The sequence below is a fragment of the Argopecten irradians genome, chromosome 4, assembly GCF_041381155.1.
Source record: "Argopecten irradians isolate NY chromosome 4, Ai_NY, whole genome shotgun sequence".
NCBI classification, from domain to species: domain Eukaryota; kingdom Metazoa; phylum Mollusca; class Bivalvia; order Pectinida; family Pectinidae; genus Argopecten; species Argopecten irradians.
This window is the reverse complement of record NC_091137.1, coordinates 35,813,456-35,838,741: the sequence shown is the minus strand read 5'-3', so window position 1 is coordinate 35,838,741 and position 25,286 is coordinate 35,813,456. Positions and strand designations below refer to the sequence as shown.

At 31.5% G+C, this 25,286-nt stretch overlaps 1 protein-coding gene across 1 annotated transcript; it reads left to right on the top strand.

Annotated features, from left to right (window-relative positions):
- Positions 1–15,170: 15,170 nt before the first annotated feature.
- On the top strand, positions 15,171–23,258 carry LOC138322490 (uncharacterized). The gene is made up of 4 exons (XM_069266512.1): positions 15,171–15,234; positions 17,495–17,873; positions 20,594–20,725; positions 21,150–23,258. Exons 2-4 carry the CDS (start codon positions 17,504–17,506, stop codon positions 21,242–21,244), a joined length of 597 nt encoding a protein of 198 aa, XP_069122613.1. The 5' UTR covers positions 15,171–15,234; positions 17,495–17,503; the 3' UTR covers positions 21,245–23,258.
- Positions 23,259–25,286: the final 2,028 nt, after the last annotated feature.

Here is a 25,286-nt window from a genome sequence, read left to right as displayed (position 1 = left end):
CGTCGATGCCTCCGGGTCCACGTCAGGCGATTTTGACGTCGACGTTGTGTCAACATCTTCCCACGGAAGGGTCAACAGGCTTTCAAACCGGCGCTACGCAAACGTCGGCGGACAGCAGAAATCGAAATTCGTCTTCCATTGATACCTTTCGTTGTTCTAGCCATTTGGGAGGCAGTTTGGAAGCGGCCAAGGAGATGGGTGACCCGGATGTAACGGTCCTGTCGATCCGACGTCATTCGTTGCCTCCAAGGGTGCGGTCTTTCATTCAGAGAACCCGTTTGAACGTACCGCTGATGATGACAATAGTAGAAGGCGAATATCCCATTCTACGCGCAATTTCACGCCGCGGAAGTCCGCCTGCCAACATACCCCTTACTTCGTGACGCTGGGTATCCGTAAGTGGTGGTATCGTTTTCCAAACTAAACTGCGTTTTCAAAATCTGAATGTGGAAAACAGTCTTCCTATCCACAAGGAGTGTACACGTGTAATGGGTAGACCAAGCGCGCATTGATACCGAGTGCACGTGCAGATAGGTGATTTTCAACAATCGACCGCTTCACGGCCCGAGAGCAAATTCAGTCATGCGAATCATTATTGTATACATAGGTAAGGTGCTCAAAGTTTTACATCATTAATTTGTTTGATATGAACAAAAAAAAATAATTGAAAAATATTCAATTAAAAAGTGTTGCGTTTTCATCGGCGCTCAGTATACATTGTGTTTAAGTAATTAAACATATCAAAGAAACACAATTCAAGAAAGGATGACAATTTATTGAAAATTTCTCGTTACCTATCCGGGCCTCGAACTCACGATCTATAACGGCATATAATACAGTTTTGATTACTTAACACACCTGCTATCCAGTTACTTTGCCAATGTGGTTTTCGCTACTGTAATATAATCTCCAACCAGTTTAATAGGTAGTGTCAAGTGGATAATCCAACGATACCTCTTCATATGACTGGTACCCATGGGATACCGAGGATGACCGGGCAAAATTACAGAAGCCTCTGGAGTTATCCTAACAGCTTACAGAGGATGATCGGAAAAATAAATCGCCTTATGTTTCAAGAATACTCTTAACTTTAAGAGTTATTTCCCTTCGTTTTACCGTTCGAGTAGTTTATATGTATGCTTAGTAAATATACATACGCAGATACACACATATACTCTCCTGTGCTTAACCAAAGAACAAACATTCTATCAAAAAGATTACATAGACTATTCATTTTAAAATCATACTAAACATGTTTCTCAGGGAGGTTTTTATGTAGCAATGTTTCCAGTTATCTTCATAAACAATACTATTTTCTCAACCAGTCATCTGGGTGAATTCTTATCCATCATCAATCATGGTTACACATCTAGTGAATGCATCTTGATTGAAATTGGGAAGAAATTACTGAATATTATAGTAATCATAGGTATTTAAAACAAATTATTGTTCAAAAGCTGAAATAAACCAAGTAGACGCGTCTTCTGACTAAGTAAGCCAACAAAGTGACGGGTAAAGAAAACGTTAATCCTTAGCCGAGCACTGCATATTTGACCTAATATTTTAACAATAACAACGATGGGATGAGCTGATGTACAAATAACGTATATTATTGTCTAGAATGTTTTGAGATTGTCGTTAACAAATGCACTTTCCCTATCATAAGAATGCTTTAATCAATATGGATTCGTTTTAGTTTAATCTTTTATATGACATCACTAATCTGCGTTTTAATGCACATTTTTTTAAGACGAGAGATATATGTACTTATTTTAATGTATTTGATCCTCCGAGACGCGTCCTCATACAAATTATTGTAACAAGTTGCGATTAATATTTCAAGCATCCCTTTTTCCTAATTTGTTATCAATTGACTTTCTTTTGTTTTGTTGGTCTTCATAACACCATAGATATTAAATAAATAACCAAGATGTTTAAGTTTTGATATCAAGCCTAGATTTATCAATCATTGAAAGTTTACATTTACCGTATAGAAAACTGAAAGAAAATACAAAACAAACAAACCTTAGCTACCAAATACGTATGACGACCACCTGCTAATAGGACCACTTTTAGGGTCCCAATAAGTCAATTTTAACACAGTTTGACTGTGTGTAAAGAGTTCTACGCACTAAATTTTGCTTTGTCTCGTGGGGGACATTTTAGACAAGTTTGACTGTACAACACCAATAACTGATATCAAGATACCCGTGAAAAAGTAAAATTGTGAGCAAGACAAAATAGTGGAATGAAACGTTTTTCGGATTTTTTTATCAGTGTGTTTGCGATTTTTATCTTTCCATTGAGTTTTTATCAGTTGACAAACATGTATTAAATCAGAAATTAATTACATGTGCATCGTACAAATGTTTGTCTTGGTTATTTTCTACTTGTTATTAAAGTAGAACACATATTGGTAAACACCTGTAATGTATTTTGATAATTAAAGACATAATAAGGAAAAATCACTCTTTGAAATTAGAAAAACGTTTATTCCGTTCAATATTGGTAAACGGATTGTCAATTAAATATTTTTTTTTCAAACATAATAACCTTTCGATTATTTACCTCGCAAAATAGCATATGAAGATAAAAAAAATGTGTCATTTTTTTAAATACACATCTCGAGCAAAGACAAATCAAAATTAAATATCCGTCTTGGATATGAATTACAGGGAGCCTGTGGCCGAGTTTCTCAGGTTCACGAAAAGTACGGCTCGTTTACGTGAGTGCCGGCGGCATAACCAAAACATGGCATTCACGTGACATTTAATCAACGATCTTTCGCGATACAGGAAGCAGTTACTAATGAGCTTGAGATGGGATCAAGTTGCCGCCTTCTTTGTTGTTTCAGGCATGCCCCCTAGGTATCTACAAATAACAATTGTCGTTTACAAGATTTGATCCTTCTTTCCTTTACAAACTCTCGTTAGAACAATTACTTTAACGGTTGATACCGTGTCAAATGTACAATCAAACAAACACATTTAGTAGTGATGTAGGTATAGTGCTATTGAACTAGTATTCTATAAGAACAGGCCTATTTGTTTTGTATTCTATACACGTCTGTATTATTGAAATTATTGATCGCATTCATTTTATCCATAATGAGACATCTAAAATCGCAATATTAAGTATATGGATGCGCGGACCACTGTCCAAAATGTTTAAAATAAGTCATATGCAATTTCAATTTGAAAATTTTATTCCACCAAAATAATACAATTTTTTTTCATTTATAAAAATTATAATATAATTTTATCATAACACAATCTGTACATATTAACAGTTGAAAATGGCTATTGAAAAATAACCGAAGCAGGAAAATGATGAACAAAAGAATTTACGATATTGATATATGGAAACCTATTCAGTAGGTTTATGAAAAAAATCGTATTACGTGTTACATGGTACTACACTGAATGAAATCACGTTTGGAAAAATCCAGAGTACCAGAAACAAACAAACGCGGATAACAAATAACTAGCATGCATGAGATTGTGTGACATTTTGTGTATATCAAGACTATTAGTGATTCACTATGCTAGATAAACTCATCTTAGTGATTATTTCCCTTTTATCTGGAGTGTGTCGACGGATACGTGGCTTTTCGATGTCAACATTAATCTAGCAATAGTATATGTATGTTAACAAATTAAAATTCCCTTCTTTGTCAACATGCATCTATCTTAAAGATATTTTTTAAATTGTATCTACCAACGTCAATAAATAATCGTAATGGACAACATTTCAGGTCAGAAATGAGCTAAGGGAGTTTACTCGTAACCATTGTTCAGTCCGAGCTTACAATTGCCTTGTAGGTAAAACCTTTTAATACAATACCACTTTACATGTAAATTATGCTGTGTCACAGTGAGTGAATGCATTCATGTTTTATTTCAAATAAGAAATATTTTCCTAAATCAGTTTCAAACTCCGCCCTTGTCCCGTGTCTCTTGCTAATGTGTTTCCGTCCGCTTTAAAAGGTAAAAGCAAAAATTTTAATTATGAGTGTATGCTAAAGAGACCTTTCATTACAACTTTCAGAATAGGTTTGTGTTAATTAAAGGGTCTTGTACTGTACCACGATTCGTGAGCACAACAATCAAGCTTTTGCAGCTGCAAAATAAGATATTTGAGTAATTTCTTATGTTTGACATGTTGATAATAGTGTCCACAATTTTAAACCTGTGTCATGTTTGATTTTCTAACAGTTTGCTACTAGTAAAATTGAATCGCACCTTGTTGCAAAGACGCAAACGCAAAGTGAGTTTATTTTTTAATAAAATGCAGTTGGTCTCAAATGTCGTTTTAAGACCATTTTCTTTCCGAAACTGCTTTTAATTTTTAAAAATGGGAATGTAAAACTGATTTGATAATTTTGTAGAGTCGCCTACCGTTAATACTACACTTAACATCAACTTATGAATAATCTAATCACAATAAATCAAATGTTAATGTTCATAATTTTATGTCTTTTTCCCGCCGTCGTCCTAATTACCGCACATTAGTTGAATATCACTGCACCAGGCGACAAAACAGGGGATCCTCCCCCGCCCCCTTTTCCTTATATTATTATGTATTATTTTTTTTTTCTAAAAAGATTTAAATTTTTCTTCGGAATGGTAGTAGTCTTTTAAATTCAAAATTCTTATTTTCTTATTTTCGGACTGAAGAAGGCCCTATAGTGGCTGAATAAATATTCCATAGACATGATTTTGATTTTACTTTGAATTTATTTTGGCCTTTTATTTCGGATTATTAATATACTAGCTTTATACCGTTTTTACCTCATTAAAATTCAAAATTCGCCATAGGTACAAAGACAATGACTTAACCAACTCGTATATATACAAATGTACGATGAAATCACTACTTTGATTTTCTTATTTGATTTTTTTTGTCTCTGGGGTATCATCAAACATTTAGTAGTACAGTGCCATTGCGCAAAGCATGTGAGATTGTACATGTCTCGCTTCAGGCAATAATCGCGCGTTCATATCGGTTAACCTCGCGCCACCTGATAGCCAAGATATAGTCGTATTAGATTAGTAGATTAGTAGATTAGTAGAATAGAAGTATCGTTCGTAAGTAACAAGATGGCATAAAAAACCGCTTAGGGCAAACAACAGTGAAATAAAAGCTGGGAACACTATAAAAAGCAATACCAAATCAACAATAAGAATTTACAGATTCATTGAACCCAAATGAACCACAACTTGATTAGTTCAATGAGGTAAAAATTGTAATCAATCTGAGTCATTTCCATATATTATGTTCTTGTAGATATTGATTTTTTATATATATTTTTACATTTAATTTCCAAGGACCTTGGGCGAGATACATTCGTTACACAGTTTGTTAGTGACCTAATACTGGACAATATAGGGACTAAAACAAGACAAGGACTTATAGACCCAATAATTTCCGTATTAGGTCATTAACAAAATGTGTTACTAATTATATGGTACTATGAGAAATAACTTTAAACATATCTAACGAAATGAGGTCCGTTTCCCTTCGACATTGTCTTTATCTGACAGTGATGTGGTTTTGTCACTATTTACACTAGCTGTTTTCAATACACCTCAAAACGAGTCTCCTGAATTGTAATTAAGAACAAAAAATACTAACAATTTTCAATTAATGGACACATACAACATTGAAATTTGAATTTTTAGTACAATCTAACTCTTTACTTTTCACACTTTAAAACAGATTTTTCTCTAAAAGGCGAACATTTATCTGTTTCTGAATAGTAGTGTTATGATTTTCATTGTAGGCTAAAATTGCGGGCTTTTCAACATAAAGAATAGGTACAACAAAAACAACATTTTACTTGTTAATCTTTAGTGGTTTTGGCGTGTTTTCTTGTTGTTGTTTTTCATAAACACAATTATCCAACATTATTCTTCGTAAATAGTATATGTTAGAAGTTATAAACCCTTTTTGTTTATTTAAAACCGCAGAACAAAGCATATCTTTTCAATGGTTTCACTTTAAGAACGTAAGCAAAATGTTTCTAAACACAAACATTTCAGAACTTGACCTTTAGATGACAACTTTGTCGGTTTCAGAATTTTTCTAAAATTTTAATAATTTTTTTTACATAATGTTTCAATTTATTGCAAAATAATTTTGGTGTCAAAGAACCGTACTCAAGTGCTTTTCTTTCCTAAAGAATGATACAACATATTTCTTTGTAATGAATGGCATACAAATACAGCTTGAAATTTTCACTATATTTGTTTACTCAAATAATGGCAACATTTTCAAATTGATCATGATGGTTACTATGGCAACTAAAGTGACAAAAATAGAAAACTGATATTGCAATTCAACAGTTGATTTGCATTTCGCAATGATATAAGCGGCAAATTTGTAATGACGTAAGGAACCCCTGACAAAATCGCGTGCCTGACAGCAGTTGTCAAAATGGTAAAGCACTGTCGTTTAGACGACTAACGAAGCGACAACCGCTACCAGAACAAGGACATAGTCATTCAGATCCCCCGCCAATGGAGATATCAAAGCTGAAGTAAGTTTGATTGTGGAGACTTATGTGTATGAAAAAAAAACAGGAAAAAGGAAGTTGAGCTAAAGAAAGATGGAGTATATTTCAAGTAGAGCGGGGCTGCAATTGTCGAATCAGGTATACAGCCTTGACATTTATATTAGACTATATACACAAAGATGAGTGGAGTTTTGCAAAGTAACATTTACGATTTACCATGATATTTTCAGCAATGTTTCCATGGTAACGGAAAAAGTGCAAAAAATGAAAACCTAAAAATAGCAAAAGGTACTACTAGACCATAAAAACAATGTGTCTATGAAGTTTCGTGGAAATATCTCTGCTGGTTTTAGAGTTATGCTCCAGAAATGAACCTGCTACAAAAATATGATATTTTCAGCAATGTTTCTTTAGTTACAGAAAAAAGCACAAAAAGTGAAAACCTAAAAAATAGCAAAAGGCACTACTAGACCATAAGAACAATGTGTCTATGAAGTTTCATGGAAATATCTCTCTGCTGGTTTCAGAGTTGTGCTCTGGAAACGATTCTTGCACAAAAATCTGCCATTTTCAGCAATGTTTCCATGTTTTACAGAAAAAAGTACAAAAATTGAAAACCTTAAAATAGCAAAAGGCACTACTAGGACCATAAGACTAATGTGCCTATGGAGTTCCGTGCATATATCTCAACCGGTTTTCCAGTAATGCTGCGGAAACGAACCTGGTACAAAAATATGATATTTTCAGCAATGTTTCCATGGTTACGGAAAAAGTGCAAAAAATGAAAACCTAAAAATAGCAAAAGGCACTACTAGACCATAAGAACAATGTGTCTATGAAGTTTCATGGAAATATCTCTGCTGGTTTTAGAGTTGTGCTCCGGAAACGATTCTTACAAAAAAAAATCTGCCATTTTCAGCAATGTTTCCATGGTTACAGAAAAAAGTACAAAAAGTGAAAACCTTAAAATAGCAAAAGGCACTTCTAGATCATAAGACTAATGTGTGTATTCGTGGAAATATCTCTTCTAGTTTTAGAGTTATGCTCCGGAAACGAACCTGGTACAAAAATATGATATTTTCAGCTAAGTTTCCATGATTACGGAAAAAATGCAAAAAATGAAAACCTAAAAATAGCAAAAGGCACAACTAGACCATAAGACCAATGTGTGTATGAAGTTTTGTGGAAATATCTCTACTGGTTTTAGAGTTATGCTCCGGAAACCATTCGTACGGACGGACGGACAGACGGACGGACGGAACCCATTTGTATATCCCCCGCCAACTTCGTTGGGCGGGGATAATTAAGATTTTATGCAATTCGTGATTGTGTACGTTTTCCTCAATGTAAAATATATGAAGAATGATGCAGATTATGCATGGATATTCTTATACCAGCGAAAAAAACTGGTGTTGTCCGTCTACTGGTTTATCAAATACCCATATTAACCATTTGTCAGCAACATGTTCAGCGTTTAGGACTTGAAAGGAATTAAGTCAGACCGCATCCGAGGATGTTGTACAGAATCGGTGACGAAAAACGTAATATAATGTATATGTGAGTTACTGGTACTGTACAGAAGTACAAATGGCGGGGACATCATGCATACCAGCATAGACGTTTATAACCAGTTATGGGACCTATTTGTTTCGTTTATTAATCACTGGTATAACTAAAGGTTTACTGGTTTTATTAAACAGATGACATAAAATATGATAAATGAAGTAAAATATGCATGTAGGCAAGTCTATACTGTCAAATTTATACATTTTGAAAGCCAGAAATATAGAATTTCATTTAATCATTTTCTTAGAAAAGAACGTATAAGATACTGCCACCTCAAACAATTACACGTGTACTCTCAACAGTGTATATTCCACACTTTTCTTAGTAATGAGAAGTATCGAAAATATTATACATATAGTCATTATATAAAATTTTAAATAAAAAAAAACATAGATGCGTGTAATTATGATAGAAATGTTTTATGTTGTTACAGATGAAACAAAGAGTATAAGACAAGTTAAAGCTTTTAAAGTGTTTTGTGTAGATTGTCAAGTACAGTTTTTATTATAAATAAAATGATATAATATTATATGTATATTATATTACTCAACTTTGTTGTTTTATTTGTATCTCAAACTTTATGAGCTACACGCAGCTTGTATTTCCATTATTTGAGTTAATCTAGTTGAAATATCATGGATTCAAGCTTCTTGTTTCTTTCCCATCCAAGGGACATAATTAGTGTCCATTGGTACTGATAGTAATGATTGCCTTTATGTAGTTCCCTTGCATCAGATGTGTATAAAGTAATAGCTGAATAGTCTTCTTTAAACAGAAATGAAGTGTTCAGGGTTTCCTTCAAAAGAATGATATGGACAGTCTATGTATGCATCTTTTAAATAAGTATTATTGAAAGTTACACACCTGCTACTCTTGATACTGCAGGTGTTATAATCACTGACGTCATATCCACCCCCTAAACTATTCTATACTGAAAGTGGAGGCAGTTCAGGCCTATCATGTTTGCAGAAACATCCTTTTTTATTTCAGAGAGAGAGAGAGAGAGAGAGAGAGGGAGAGAGAGAGAGAGAGAGAGAGAGAGAGAGAGAGAGAGAGAGAGAGAGAGAGAGAGCAATGTCAAAATTCAAAGCCACACAGTCATCCACAGTGAACCGTTATTACATTTTTTTGATGTACTTCAAAGGACCAACTTACCTGTCTTCTGTTGATTAAAATATTGTGTTACGAAGTACATAGTATATTCCTTAATAAGATAATTTAGTATAACTAATAATAGACTTCTATGAAGTGGCACACATGCTTTTGAGTTAAACTCACATAATTTTCTTTGCTCAAAGTTTTTAATATTGCAAGATGCAGCAGGAGTGAAAGCACTCACAATCTGACATGTTTCTTCAATATTCTCACTCTTGATGCAACAATATATTTTGAAATTAATGAAATATCATTCGAATTTCTTAATTCATAATTTTTAATTCAGCTTTGAGTGTTCAACAATCTCTTGTGGATATAATGACAGTGAAAATAACCTCTGGAGTATTGAGGATGCAGTCTCCAATGTTATGAATATTTCATTGTTCTGTAGTAGAAGGGAAATATACATGGCTAGTAAGAGGCTAAATTTTGTACATCTACCAGCTCAGTTAAGGTTCCTGAACTAGGACCTTGACCATCCAAAAACATACAACCATTTAATTACAGAAAAAAGAATAGTGATGATGCATGTGTGTTTCTTCAGATGTAAGCAGGTAACACGACATTCAAACCTTAAACAGCTGAAGATCTGATTCAATATATAGTATATATGTCTACAAAAAGGAGTTATACTTGTTACATTGCACTGTTAAAATATAATAATATCAAATCTCAAATTCTAACATATCGATATGTCTACAAAAAGGAGTTATACTTGTTACATTGCTCTGTTAAAATATAATAATATCAAATCTTAAATTCTAACATATCATTCCTAATCTTTGTTTATATATATCTTGAATATATTTTGAAAAGGGAGCATGCAAGTTGTACATAACATTGATAAATTAAAATTTCAATGTTAGAAAAGTTTTGATCGCACTTTGTTGCTTTCTTATCAAAATCCCAAAAAGAGGGATTGATTATTATTTTCCCTTATGCTTGTTTACAGTTTTATATGAGAAGACTGGATATACAGTATATTATTTGGTTTGTTAATAAAATTGAATGTTAAGTCACTCAAATAAGTCCATTAATAATATTTCAATAAATTTTATTGACACATAGATATTAAAAATTGACCTATATAGAAATATTTTCCCTAATATGGCTGTCAAGAAAAAGCTTTATCCTGCCACTTTGTATAATTGTGGTTTTCCTTTTTATTATTGCTCACATGAAGCATTTACAGTTTACATAATGATGAATCCCATTTTTCAATCAATTAAACAACCAGAAGACTGATTCCTCTTTTTAAATATAGTTGAATTACATGTATATTTAATGCTTCATAAAATGAAAGGAAGACGAGCACATTTCTTTAAATATCTGCTAAAGTAATACCTCTTTTTATTCTACTGAGTACTCCTTAATGTGAAACTCATATGTAACTCACCAGAGCAAACCTAGTACACTAACTTCCCACTAAAATGTACATTTGTTTGTATATTAGCAACCCGTTTCTATCTGCATAGATATTTTCATCATATGTAAATTGTCTGTGTTGTCAAAAACATGTATTTAGTGTTTTTGGTGTTAAATAGGTATTACATAATGTACACTATTAGTGTTAAAAATGTATTACATACACCAGTAATGGACATTATGTATAACGTTAATGTACACAAAGATTGCCTACCGTAATCAGAGATTTATATAATATTTACTATTTAAATCTACCGTAATGCATGTACAGTGTACATGCTGTACATCGTACATGTACTTTTGGAAGACTTATTATTTTATTACAATAGCTGTAGACACAAAGATTGGTCCATAATCATTTCTGAATAATCCCTTAGAAATAAGTTGTAAGCATAATCAGGTTTCATATGGAAAATTAACGGTTTTTAACATTTTCCATTTGCATTACGTACAAATATGTATGACATTGTATGATCGGTATCAGTTTAAGTGCTGAATTAGCTCTGCATTTCATCTATGACTGTTTTAGAAATAAGAAAAAAGTATAAAGATACCTTATTCAAGCACTTAATATCTTATCATGAGTTGTCACGCCGATATTTACACCAAAATCAACGCGTTTCATCGTGTTGACATCAGTAACAAATGTGTCAGGCAATAGACAGGAAGTCCCGTTTTTGCCAGGTGTTACTTACGTCATTACAAAAAATGCCGCTTACATCACTGAGAAATGCAAATGGTCTATTAGAGATATGTGAATATTTCAAATAAAAAGCTCAATTTCCTAACACTTAAACCGATATTGGGCTTAAAAGGGTCCAAACTATACAATTACAACTTTTAATTCTAAATTCTTTAAATTTACGATTTATCAATCAAAATTTGCAGCAAAGTATATTTATAGGAATATCATATTATTTTACCAAATGAATATTTATTTGATATAGTTTTAAATCAAACTAGGAAATTTGATGGTTTTTATAACAGATCATTCTTACACGTATTTTTCAGCGTTTTCATTCCCTCATATTTTCTCCTTAATATTAATCATTTAGATTTGGAATCTTTTGAGCAGATTTGACAAACAAATTATTGCTGGAATGAAATAATATTTCAACATCTACGAGAACTGCTAAGATATGGATACGTCATACACACTATACTATGAGAAAAGTTTGGGGTGATTTTGCCTACCAATACACATATCGTATCCCATATAACATTATCTATATGTACCCTTAGCTGGAAAATCGTGAGAAGATTGGTGTGACCCGGGAACAACTCGACTAGCTAGGTATCTAAAATATACCCTGTTACACTCTGATGTAATATGCTGTGTGTTTATTTAACATACACACCTGGACTCTGCATTGAGATTATGGGATTGTCCGTCAGCAACTGACGTGGTATTTTACGTATGTGTGTAGCTAAGGTTAATTGCAATTCATATCCGAAGGGGACTATGCATGCAGACATTTATCCGTAATGGCGCCAATGAATACACAACATTACGCTACTATCGCTACGTAAAAGTTACATTGTATATACGCCAAAACTGTCTAAAAAGTGTGTCCTGTTGTGTTCAATGTAGAAATATTTAATAACAAAATTAAACTCTAGAAATTATTCAAAACCTTCAACAAGAATGTATAATATTTCATAAACATTAGAAACAATTTATACCTAATGTAAAAAAAACCCACCCTTTTATAAAGTTTTGTTTTAGTATACTTGACAACATATATTTGAAATGAGGTTATAGACCACGACATTTAGGTTTGCCAGTATGAAGTCTACCCTATAGACCACAATATATATCATTATTTTTTGTAAACACTGCCAAAATCATTTTTAGTACTTATATGTCTGTATAACAGGTAAACCTATACATTTTACATATCGTAACTCTCAAAATGTTGGGTGACTTAAAAGCTGTTATTGTTTCGTCCGTATAAAAATCAGAGCACATTATGTTAAATAATCTGCATTGTGTGTGGTCATGCATCATAACTGGTTCCACTCCATTTAGCTGTTTTAATAAAACATTAGCTTAATCTTTCAATTATTATTATTATGGTTATAAACCGGCATTAACACAATTTCTTTTAAAAATAACAGTAAATGTAAGAATTATGATTGTTGTCTCATTTGTTAAGATAGAAACATTTGTTAAAGTATGTACATGTATTATACGAAATCACATAATTAGTGGAGTATATTATATGAGATGGGACATATGTAGTTTGATATGAATATGTTGAAATATTGGAAAATGTGTTTGTACTGTCTCATTAGTTAACTAAGGCCAAATACTTAAATTTGATATTTGTTATATACATTTGACTGTTTACATATTGTTTGAAATATTTCAAATGTGTGGTACTTTGATAACATCTATCTCATCTGCTATTTATCAAATTCACGGATGAAACACATGATTGTTGAACAGTATTTAACTTTCAGCAGTAGGTTTTGTTTCATCTGCATCAAAATCGAAAATCCGGGAACCAAGCATAATTACGAGTACTTTGTCAAAATGTTAATAATATACACTATGGTAGTGAGAGAACAGTCAGATATCTGACCCAGTGTAGTAGGCAAGACCCTTGAGAACTGTTGCTGGAGGCAAAAGACCATGTTGAATAGTTTCTTAAGGGTTCGCTGCTATCGTAGGTCGATTATGTGACTGCTCTCGAAGACCCTTGGGAACAAATGATTCATTAACTAATTCTCCATTTAAAAAGTGTAGATATTGTTGAATGGGGGGGGGGGGGCCTACGGAGAGGGAAATTACCGTACATTCAACAGTACTATGTCAATAAACCAATGATTATCAACATTCATATGTGACGTTATGGAAACAGACAAAATATGTATTATATTTTAAATAGATTGAGAATAAAGTATTAAACGTATATTATGTAGCTGTTAATTCTTTCTGTGTATTGTTATCCTTAGTTGTGTCTCGTTTGCCCATTTAAGGGAAGTTTGTAGTCATTTCGTGATACATCTTTAGGGCATTTTAGATTTGAAACTTGTTTACGGTACGCATGAGACTATATAAACTATGTTTCTTGGTAATTTTGACCATCATGTTTTATTAAAGAAATGTTGTGCAATAAACATGGTTTTACTATAAAATACGAGGAATGTAAAAACTGTGGTCTCCTGAGTACAAATAATATCTTAAGAATTCGTGCAATCTCATTATAATACAGATCTTTATAATATACCATTTATGCTGAACGAGATATTAGAGGTCCGCGATTTTTTTTCTCGGCAAATTAAAAACCGTCTGAGATACCGAGAAAACATTAGACGTCACTGTCAATGTCGGTCTGAAAAATATGCTGCTTATGAAGTAGTATTATATATACATTTTTATATGTATTTCTCAATACAATTTTTTGTAAATTTACCCTTGTGGAACTTTCAATTTTAGTTCTATTTTCTTAAGCGTAAGTTGTATATGTTTGAGGGCGGGATAAAAAATGAGTTAACAAAATAGCAATACATAAATAATATATAAATAGTATGGCATAAATCTGACCTATTCCGTACTAGGTTTGTAATTATCGCTAGCAATAAGATTTTTGAGACATTTTTATCTTTATTTGTAAGTACAATACTTAGTGTTATGAAGTTAGAGCATCAACCTATTCAGAAACTTGGTTAGCTACAGAAGTATAAATAATGTAATATTTATTTCAGAGAAAATTTCCTTCTATTTTGTCTAATAACCTTTGGAGCGCCTAATCTCTATTGAAGATAATCAGGAATGCTTTAACAATTGGATTCACCCCTAAAAGGTGTAATTAGGGCGATAGTGAAGCGTGTTCTCACAATAGTTTATCGTACATAAAAAACTTCGACGTTAAAGTGTAAAACTATAACTAGTACTTATTAAGTTAGCATCGTCTATCATTTCACGTGTTGAATAATGACCATTTATGTACATATTAGATTCATGGATAAGCAAATGGGAAATATTTGAACATTTATTACAGTCGAAGTCATGTAAAAAATATCGATGATTTATTTCATTTGTGAAATTTATTATAATCTGTGAACCTATAAATCTCTAAATAAATTCAATGAAGTTTGGTAAATTGCTGTACAGGTAATTCCAATTTGCTGATATACATCACTTATGATATTTATCTCCTGTGCATTAGCATCTGTTACTGTACAGAATATTGGGCATTTCAAGAGTTTTGAATTTTCATCTCTCTTGTATGTAAAAGACTTTTAGTGTAGCGCGTAGACATACTATGACAATAAATAAACATACTATGAGAATAAATAAAGAAAAATCGTTTGATTTATCAATTTGCGCTATAACGAGGTCGTGAACCTGATATAGAAAGTTAAAATTAGCAGAAATAGGTAAGTTGTGGAGACATCTGTCAATCAATCGACATGCTGTGCTCTAGAGCCTGGGGGAGTTGATCACATGACCTTTATACCTCTCCGGTCCAGGTGTTAGATTTCCCACATATAGATGCACACTGTACACAGAGGACGGTATCCCACCACCGCGTGGCGGTGAGGGTATTTCAATTTGGATCAAAACGGTAAGTTTCTGTTAAAATTAATCCCATATTTTTTGTTGTTTTTATTTGCTTGTTATGATATTGATATTTTGGGGTGATTTTTTGCAAGCTTTTGATAGGTTCTGTAGTTGTTAAATTATTTGTTTTGTTTTCGTTCAGTTTTTGGTTTATCGAATATATTTTCGTGTCACTGTACATTCATGTAATAACATCTAAGTTGATTATTCGTTTAGTACCATTGTTTTCATAAAATTTGTTTTCTTATGTTAATGATTTAAACTTTGAAAGTATAGAAGCAAAAAACATTTTTAGAACAAGCTACTACTTGATCGCTGTCGACAAACGTTAGCAATGTAATAGATAATCACTATCGGAGATCTATATATATTTTTGTCTTTTAGATTAAACGAACCATTTTTAACAATATGAGAAAACAATTCATGTGGTCATCTTAAAGTATTACCAGAAATTAATACATTGTTAACCTCAACGTGACCGCCAATTTTCCATAGGCAGCTATCTCCTGTCCTGAAACGGAAGTATTAAAAGCAGAAATTAACAGGGGTTTTGGGGGATTTTTTTTTTTTTTTACATTTCCAGAATATTTTTATGACGTTACTGTAACATGTTTTTTAATCTAAAAAAACAAACAAACATTGTTAACGAAAACTTGAAATGTTTCAGGTGAGCGATCCGATGGTGAAAAATAGTTGATATAATAATAATGATGATGATGATGATTTTCATAGGTGGTGCCAGACAGTATATGTATAATGACGTCATGTTATCAACAATTACATTACGTCAGGGTTCGAGAACAGCATGACTAAATGGTGATTTTTCTCGCCATTTTCGCAACATTTTTCCACATTCAAATTCTTCAAAAGTTATATTGGTATACATGTAGTATATAAATGCTATAATAAGATAAACTGTTCATAAAATATGTGCACTTAACAAAATAACATACCACTGCAATCATAATAATTGCATATTTTGAAAAAAGAAATTAAAATGAACAAATTTTAATCGGGTGTACCGAAAGAGGACATGACCTCTGTTTCTGTTATCAGCTATGCAAGTCAAGGTCAAATATAGGTCATATACAGGCAAGTTGAAATAGCAAAGGACGACAAAGGAAGAACAAATTGAGGGGCTTTTCCCTAGTGAACCATACTCTGGACTGTAACTCTTTATTATTTCTTAACTTATTTCAGTTATGCACGTTTAATTTATTTACAAAATATTGAACTTTGATATAAAACGAGAATGACTATTACATTAACTCTGAAAGGAGATGAGTTCATTGGAATTTTGCCTTGATTTGACTGTTTTCGCCGAATTTTATTTCCGCAAAAAAAAAAAAAATCTAAAACAAAATTCGAAGAGCATGGTATATCTGGCATTCTTTAGTGAGTCATGTATATCCAAACCAAAATATCAGTCATTCAAACTCACAATTCATAGACCAAATGGTAATGGATACAGAATATAGGGATAAATGAAGAGTTTTCTAAAATACCAAAACAAAACGAAAACAAAACAAGTAAAAAATAGTATCAAGTACAAATAAGGGTTAGCTGTTTTGTTCAGCCGTTAGTAGACCATGCTTGGTAAAATGCAGGAAAATCTGTATTTCTGGTATAGTAACGACCCAGGGTCATTATATCAAGGACGTACAGTGATTTATAGTCTATGGTCACGTGAGACAGACAGGTAAAAATGGATGGATCAGTGACACCTGACTGACTTACCTGTACTTCATTCTGTGCTTTAATCTAATTTGAAGCAATGCGTCTTTCATTACATTGTTTTATCTGTTGTTACTGTGTCACCAAGGTGTTGTGTGATCAGCGTGTAACAGCAATGACAATTAAAAACTGTTCAATTGACCCTGCATTTTAAATGTCAATCAAAAGTATGGTATATCCAATAATAGATAACCATTATCATGCATTGCTGTCATCGCAATAAAAAAAGGTAAATTCCGTCTCCAATTTTTTTATTTTTTAATATTATTAATATTGTCTTCCTTTTTTGTGGATTTTAATTTGTGTTTAATCTGTTGACAGGTAGATGTTTATATGTTACAATTTAAAACTTTTGTTTTAGAATTTTTACAATTTTAATTTTTTTTTTTTTTTTTTTTCCGCAAAATTTATTTATTTCATTTAAACATCTTGCTTATACATTGATATCCATATGTATATGGATATGGATACGACTATATATGATAATGTTAGGAATATGTTATCTTATTGTTTTTCTGATTTACTTTCAGATTTTCAAGATGTTTCGGCTAAGTATAATAATATTTGTTCTTATTGGGATGTGTTCCTGTCAACGCCAAGCTGTGTATTCGTCAACACTATCAAGAACACCTGTATCAAATCAAATGCTGCAGACACAGTACCCATATTATTTTGGTAATCAAGCCACCTGGAGTCAGTTTGGAGCCTCCCAAACTCAGAGCCAGAATGACAAAGACAATGACGACGATAAGAGTTCTTGGAAAAATCTCTTTTCAAAGTATATGCCAAACAAGAAGAAGGAAAAAGAGACACCAAAACGAAAGACAATCTATCAGGAGGTGGAACTGAAAACAAAGCCGCCTCACTATCGGATGAGATCTGTTGGAAGAACGATAGTCGAGCAGTACAGTAAGTTTCCTGATATTTTGGACTAATGTACCACTACACTTTTTTATTAATAGTTATTAGGTTAAACGGTCGCTGTCTTCGTATTTACTGCTTGTAAAATTGAACAAAAAGTAAAAAAAAAAATAAAAAAATCAATAGTAGTTTTATCATGATAAAAATGAAACCTGATGTTCATCTATTTTTATGTCTAAAATTGATAGGTGAATATACAAAATTTCAGTTTATGATATTAGGGCCCATTTCTATGAACATTTTTTGCATTTTTTTAATCTAAGATTATCCATAAGAAAGCTTTCAAAACGTTATGGTATGTTCCTTAGGTTGAGATGTTTTTCTCAACTTCTGTTATGTTCACTATGGAGAATCTTATCTTTAAAGATCTGCTCTGGCTAAAAGTTAATTTTTTCAGATGACAATTTTTTTCTAATATAGATTTTTGGAATTAGGAGTTCATACCAAAGATGAAAATGGAATAAAATTAATTTGGTGGTATGCTTGATTTTGAGCTGTTGTGAAGCAAAAATAGCTATTTGACCTTAATTGTGATTTTACTGCAATTGCGCTTATTTGGCCAGACACACGCCTAACTAAAGCAACAATTGTCTGATAAATATTATTATTCACAAAGTTGAAAAAACCAATATCACACAGTCAATTTTATCTTTGTGCTTAGTCAGAATTGCAGTATATGTTGCCCCCTCCCCCTTTTGAACATGAAAATATCTCGTGTTTTCAGGCAAGGCCTATCTAAGTCTTCTCCTTATGGTAACAATTGGCAAGAAATATAGACATAAATATTATTATAAATACAAGAACACATTAATACAAATATTCAAACTAGCAAAAAGGTGAAGTAACTCCTTAATGTAAAAATATAATTTATATATATTTTTTCTTCATATTGTTTCCCGTTACAGGTATTTAATGTGGATTGCTATACAAAAGTGATAATTAAATAAATTTCTTGATACCATTGAATATAAAACTATTTATCATAAATATTTGCTGACATTGGATTATATCCCCCCACCAGAGGAAAGGCCAAACAGACCATATGCACAACACACAGGCCATACTGATGGGGATCAAAAGCCATTGACAGCAAATAGATATGTAGCATCTGATAGGGTTACACAAACTAAGAAGATAATATCGGTTTTGTTTTAATCAGTTTTAAAGGAGTTATTTCGTAAAAATAAACACTTCAAAATAAACACTTAAACAAAGAGTTACAGAAAAAGCAAAAAAAAATACTCTTGAATGATATATTCAATTTGCCAAATGTACATTATTTAGGTGTATTTTATGAAAAAGGTTGCTATATTTTGTACGTCCGAAACCATCATATAGGAATCAGAGTGCTTGATTTCTTGTCCTATTACAAAATTTGTTATTTTTCAGCATTTCTAGCAAAAAATCAATTTATTTTATCTTTTCCAAATGCAAAAAAAAAAAATGAAAAAAAAAAAAAATAGAAATAATTAAAAATGAAATAAAAAAGAAATAGAAATAAAAACAATAGATTTTAAATTCTTCATAATTTTATCCAAATACATCAAAAGTGAATTTGATATAGCAAAAAATGTCGTCGCACAGGCGATTAAAGTGAAAATATTGACGTATAAAAGGTAAAAATTCACCTCATAATTAAGTGTAATAAATAAGCTTTTGCAAAATGGTATTGTTTAAAAATTTTGGTATAAAAATGTTCAAACAAAAGAAGTACATTTTTTTCTTACATATTTTCTATTAAGAAAAATGCTACAAATGGGGAGATTCCTTTTTGAAAATCACAAAAACTCTTTGATTAATGCCGAGTCTAGACTTCAACGATACTGTTATCTCACAAGAGCAGATCCTTCAGTTATGGAATTTTTTGTGAAACTGCAGATAATGTAAAACAATTTTTTAGGGTCATTTTGTTAGGTGATATGTAAGGCTTTATTTGAATGGTTTCTTGTAATACTACACCATCAATAAAATATCTCCTTTAAGATAAAATATCCTTAATTACTAATGAGACTTTCCGATATGTAGAACCATCAACAGTTATGCTCACTAAAGTTTTAAATAATTCATTATGAGCACACATGATTAAATTAACTGTTTTAAACCTCAATTTAATTATTTTCACATATACCATGTTTTAATCAATTTTTGCTTCATATATCAGATACATTATACTGTAAGAAAACAGAATATTTACCATATATCAATACATTTTTGCTTCATATTTTAATTACATTACACTGTAAGAAAACAGAATATTTACCATATATCAATAAATTTTTGATTCGTATTTTAAATACATTACACTATCAGAAAACAACATATAAAATATCATGAGTTAAATTACAATAAAACTAGGTAACTCGAAGATCTTACATACTCTTGGAGTTGTTGAGATAATCTTTGCTTGATAATAGCAAATTTGGTAGGGACTAACAAAGTACTTCGACTAACGCCGTTAGGACCATACCTATACTTCGAGATATTGATGTAATCTTTGTGTGAGGACCAGAAAAGTGCGTCAACTAAAGTCGTTGTGACATGAATACACTTCGAATTATCGAGGTTATTTACTTGATAATAGAGGATTGAGTTTGGTAGGGACCAGCCAAATACTTCGAATTGAACGTTTTGAACGAATTGATTGTTTAGCATGAAGTAGAGATAATGAGGTTCAATCGTATTTCTAAACTATCTATTTTGTTTTTTAGTCCAGCAATTTATGCCTAAATGGACTGCGTGTATCACACTTACCACAAATGTTGTCAACAATTTGTTCAACCCAACTTCTATCGTTGCAACTACATTCGTCAATGAAGGGGTGGATAACCTTTGTGCAAATAGTAAGTTGTCATCTAAATTTCAATATCAATGTCATAATGAAAATCACTTGTGAATGGAACGCCAAAGACTTTATTTATCTAATATAAGATTTAAATTGTAAAATGAAAGCTTATTTATTCTATGAACTATCAAGTGGATTTAAATCATTTTCACAGAAAGTTCTCTATGTCAAGTATATTTGTTTCTAAATATTCTTGATATGTCATAAGTTGAAATGATTTGAATTATTGATATAGTATATGTTTGAATGATATAAATTTCAAATCAATGTGGGTCTCTCCTTTTAAGCATAAGTCTTTACGCTTTGTACTGGCGTGACTTAGACAGCAGCTGAAATAACATTAAATACGAAAGGAATTGTATGCCCAAACTTATATCACATTTTGATTAAAATCGAATAATAAAATTTTCATTTTTTTTCAGCATTGTTGTACATCGTGCTCAAGTTCCTCGGAGATATCTTAGATCATTATTTTGAGAAAATGGGCTTAGGAAGAGAATGGGATGGACCAGAATGATTGATAGATTGCATTATGATATGATATGGAACATGAAAAAAAAATACTTTCGAAAATTGTGATATGCATTTTATGTTACAAAAAATTACGGAACCATTTAAAAAAAACGAGAATTAAAATAAGAATGTCAAACTGACCTGTCATCACTGTATTATTATACAACATATGTTTTATTAATAAACAATATTGAAATCGTTTGGATCATACTGGCAATATACCGAGCATAGTCTTTAATTATATCACAATATATATACTTCTTGTAATATATTTGGTATCATTTTAGCAAATTTACAATTATTTCTAAAATATTCACACATGTAATGTCATTGGCGATATTTCATTACTTATTAGGAACAAATCAAAATATCCATTCTCTGCCAAAATAATTTTTGACGATCCAGAAATGTTTAGATATTTTCAAGTCTGTAATTTAAATGCAATTCTCACCTGAGTTAATAAGTTAAGATCTTAATAATGAGCTACACTCAAAAGAAGTATCAGTGTAAAAAAGGCTTACTGTGAACATTTTGCATGTCATTTTGCGTGTTTATGGGACGTACAAACAAATAAATATTTGGTCATCAAAATAATCGAACAACTCTAGAAATATAGCAATTATTAAACTGCGTCAAAAAATAGAGAGGCTATGGAAACAAAACATAAGAATAATGCTTCTGTTTATGTCTTCACTGCTGACATGGTATGTAAGCAAATCTCGAGAGAAATGTTAGATTCCTAGCATTGTTCAAATAGCTAATAAATTCATTGTAGAACTTAATTGAACGCTGGTGTCAGTTATGGCAATATTAAACTAGCAATAGCATTTCTCTAGCATACGTTAATGAAAATGTTTAGATTGATATGATATAATTGAAACAAAAATTATTATTCGAACTATACCTTCAGCATGTCAAAAAATCAAAACAATTACCATCCATTGCTTCATTAATTATGCATTTGGTACAGCTTTAAATGCAAAAAAAAACAGGGTAAAATGCAAAAAGATTGACGGTTTTAAGTTTTTCACAGGCAGGAAAAACCTATGAAAAAGACCAAAAAAAAAATATATAACATATATTATAACATGTAAAACATATGTTATAGTAGCAATATACCACAGATAAAAGTAAAGTTCTACCCCTTCTTACACCATTATATGCTACATTGATGAATCAAACCTTCCACTAATCGCGTTAAATTATGTAATATGACCATAAATAATATTGAAATTATTGTTTTCCATTGTGGATTTTTTTCAAAATCATGTTAAGCAGTGTATTTCTTGAAGAGATTTTTATTAATTTTGTGTTCACCTATCTTAGTTGTGTTCAAATTTTTAAATTATAACAGCTTAACTATTCCATAGACATCTTTAAAGAAATCCATTTATAATGATAGATATATATGTAAGGATATCATATAACCAACTATTTTTGTGTGACAACTTAGACACATAGACACGTTCTGTACACATTCGCTTTTATTACTAATAAAGAACCAACCTTAATAAAAGTTTATTTATATTGTTGTTAGAAATAAAACTTCATATATGAATGTGAAAAAAAATATACACTACCATATTATAATTCGTCATTATTTAAACAATCAAAATATTTTTTTATGAATTTAATTCGTCATAATATTTTTTTCACAATTTTGCCTCTTTTAATTTAATTGTTGCCTATCTTAGAAATAAACTTTATCAAGCATACTCTTTTTGTGTAATATCTGGTCAAATCAAAGTTATAAACTTTACACCTATTGCAAATACCAATATATAAGTAGCCATACGATAGTATAGCATTCTAATGAAATGTAAAAAACAAGACAATGTTCAATAGCGTCAATCCAAATTATGCGCACCTATATATCTTAAACTGATATTATTGCCTTAAGTGGGCAAATTAATTTATGAAATTAACATGACTCAAACTTTCTATGTGAATGAAAAGGTGATATGTGGGTGTATTACATATGTATTATTTCATTGTTATTAAATCATTTGTTGTTCGAATCAATTGTTTTGTTTTTTATAACCAATGACTGTTGTCACAGGGCAGCAATACCAACTTTTCATTCGTTTTTCCAGCCGTCCTCCTGAAGGACTTGTTGTTGTAGGGGAGTTTCGGATATTATGTGAAGAAGTAGTGATCTTTTCGTGCTAAAACTGCACCCTGTCTCAACCCTGGCTAATGAAAAGATAAACAGTCATTAGCACTATAGACGGAGGTTTATTATCACCTCCTGGCGGTTTTGAAATGACGTCCTCTTTCACACTTCAAGAATTTTTAAAGCGTACAGTTATTTCATAACACCATGAAGTTAAAAAATAGCGACATCGATGCTTATGATTAATTTTTCATACATCTTGATAAAATAAAATACGTTTAAACGATCGACTCACAAAAATAACAGGTTATAGGTACTTTTTGCGTTTTGCATCCATAAAATTGAGATAAAAATAATTATATCTAAGAATGAAAATGAAAGCAAACGAAATACATGTAAGGAGGCTTCTGAAAGAGCGAGCGTTCTTTGATCCACCGACGATGACAGCCAAATCTAGGTCAAACTCAGGTCAAGAATAAATGTTAAATCAAGTTGCTGTATTAACAAACATTATACAATTTTACCTACATGCCTTCGCTTTCGGACCCGAGGTGTACATGTTGGTTTATAACTAAGTATCGTTCGACAAAAACTAAAATACTTTTTAAAAAATCCATTTAAGCTTTGATTTATAAAATAGAAGATATATATGTGAACATTTTTAAAATTTTATTTTTTCTTCAGTAATCTGGATCCAGTTGTGATGATTTCAGCTTTGAAAATCATGCTAAGTTACATACAAACCCATTATTATATGCTTTGAAAACACTTGTACTATCACAGGATCTATGAACTGTATAGTATCTGTGTTTTCTTTGTTTTTGTTTTTTCCTTTTAAATGTGTAGACGAAAAAAATATTTGCAGACCTCACGTTACAATTACTAATAAAACTATCGAAAATTTATTTGAAATTGTAGACCACAACTTGACGTCATAGTCTGACCGTATGTATTCAATGCGCTGTAAGTGTTAATATAATAATTTATTGCGATAATGCCAAAATTCATTTCAAGCTCTTATTTTTCTGTGCACAATAAACTTGCAAACATCAGATTAACACATTGTAAGTAAAATGTCTTATAATTCGCAAAAAGTTGGTAATTTTTGGTAGTAAATAGCATATAAAAACACTTCTGAATCGTCCGTATGAAAATTACTGCACAAATAATTTTAATATGAACCTTACACAAACAAAATAAAGTTATCAGACAATTGGAATTTCTACCTGATTTAAAACCACGCATTTTTATTTTAATTAACATTGAAGATCATATTAAAATGTATATATAAATAATTCCATAATCTTGAATTGTAAGCAATTGAAAAGAAATCAAAGGTCATGTTAAACTGTATGTTCGCTTTATGAGATATCTAGAGAACTGATAAACTTAATCAATATGCTAATAAAAATGTCAAGATATTTCACCAAACGTTGACATTTTATTTCGACCGTGATATTTAGTCTGGTATGATGACCGCGGATAACCAAAAATACACTTTACCTTAACGCTGAGGTCAACCTGCCATATGAACCTAACTAGACACGGAACATTGCACAGGTGTTGTAAGGCGGAAGTGTTTGCTAGCCTATGGAATTATCAGACTTCATGTGTATTACGGAAAGAGAAAATCCATACATCTATGTATTTGTAAGATGTTAATGGTAACTCTAACGTCAACTAGTCTCTTCACATAATAAAGAAGAAATGAAAGTTAAAGGATTTATCAATTATGAGATAATCAACATTGTAATTGTTGACTTTGGAGCTTTTGCAATTTTTTACAGACATGACTCACATAATGTAATAAAACCCGAGGGTTGCCAAATGGTTTTTGATACCAAGGGTGAATAACCATATCTTTCATATCCACATATGAAAGAGTATTTTTCTCTCAAACCTCAACGTTCGATTTACAATTGTGGAAGCCCGC

Coding starts and splice junctions, on each gene's coding strand:
- LOC138322490 (XM_069266512.1), top strand. CDS start 17,504: ATGTTTCGGCTAAGTATAATAATATTTGTTCTTATTGGGATGTGTTCC. Junction 17,874..20,593: donor AACGATAGTCGAGCAGTACA/GTAAGTTTCCTG, acceptor TTTGTTTTTTAG/TCCAGCAATTTATGCCTAAA. Junction 20,726..21,149: donor GGATAACCTTTGTGCAAATA/GTAAGTTGTCAT, acceptor ATTTTTTTTCAG/CATTGTTGTACATCGTGCTC.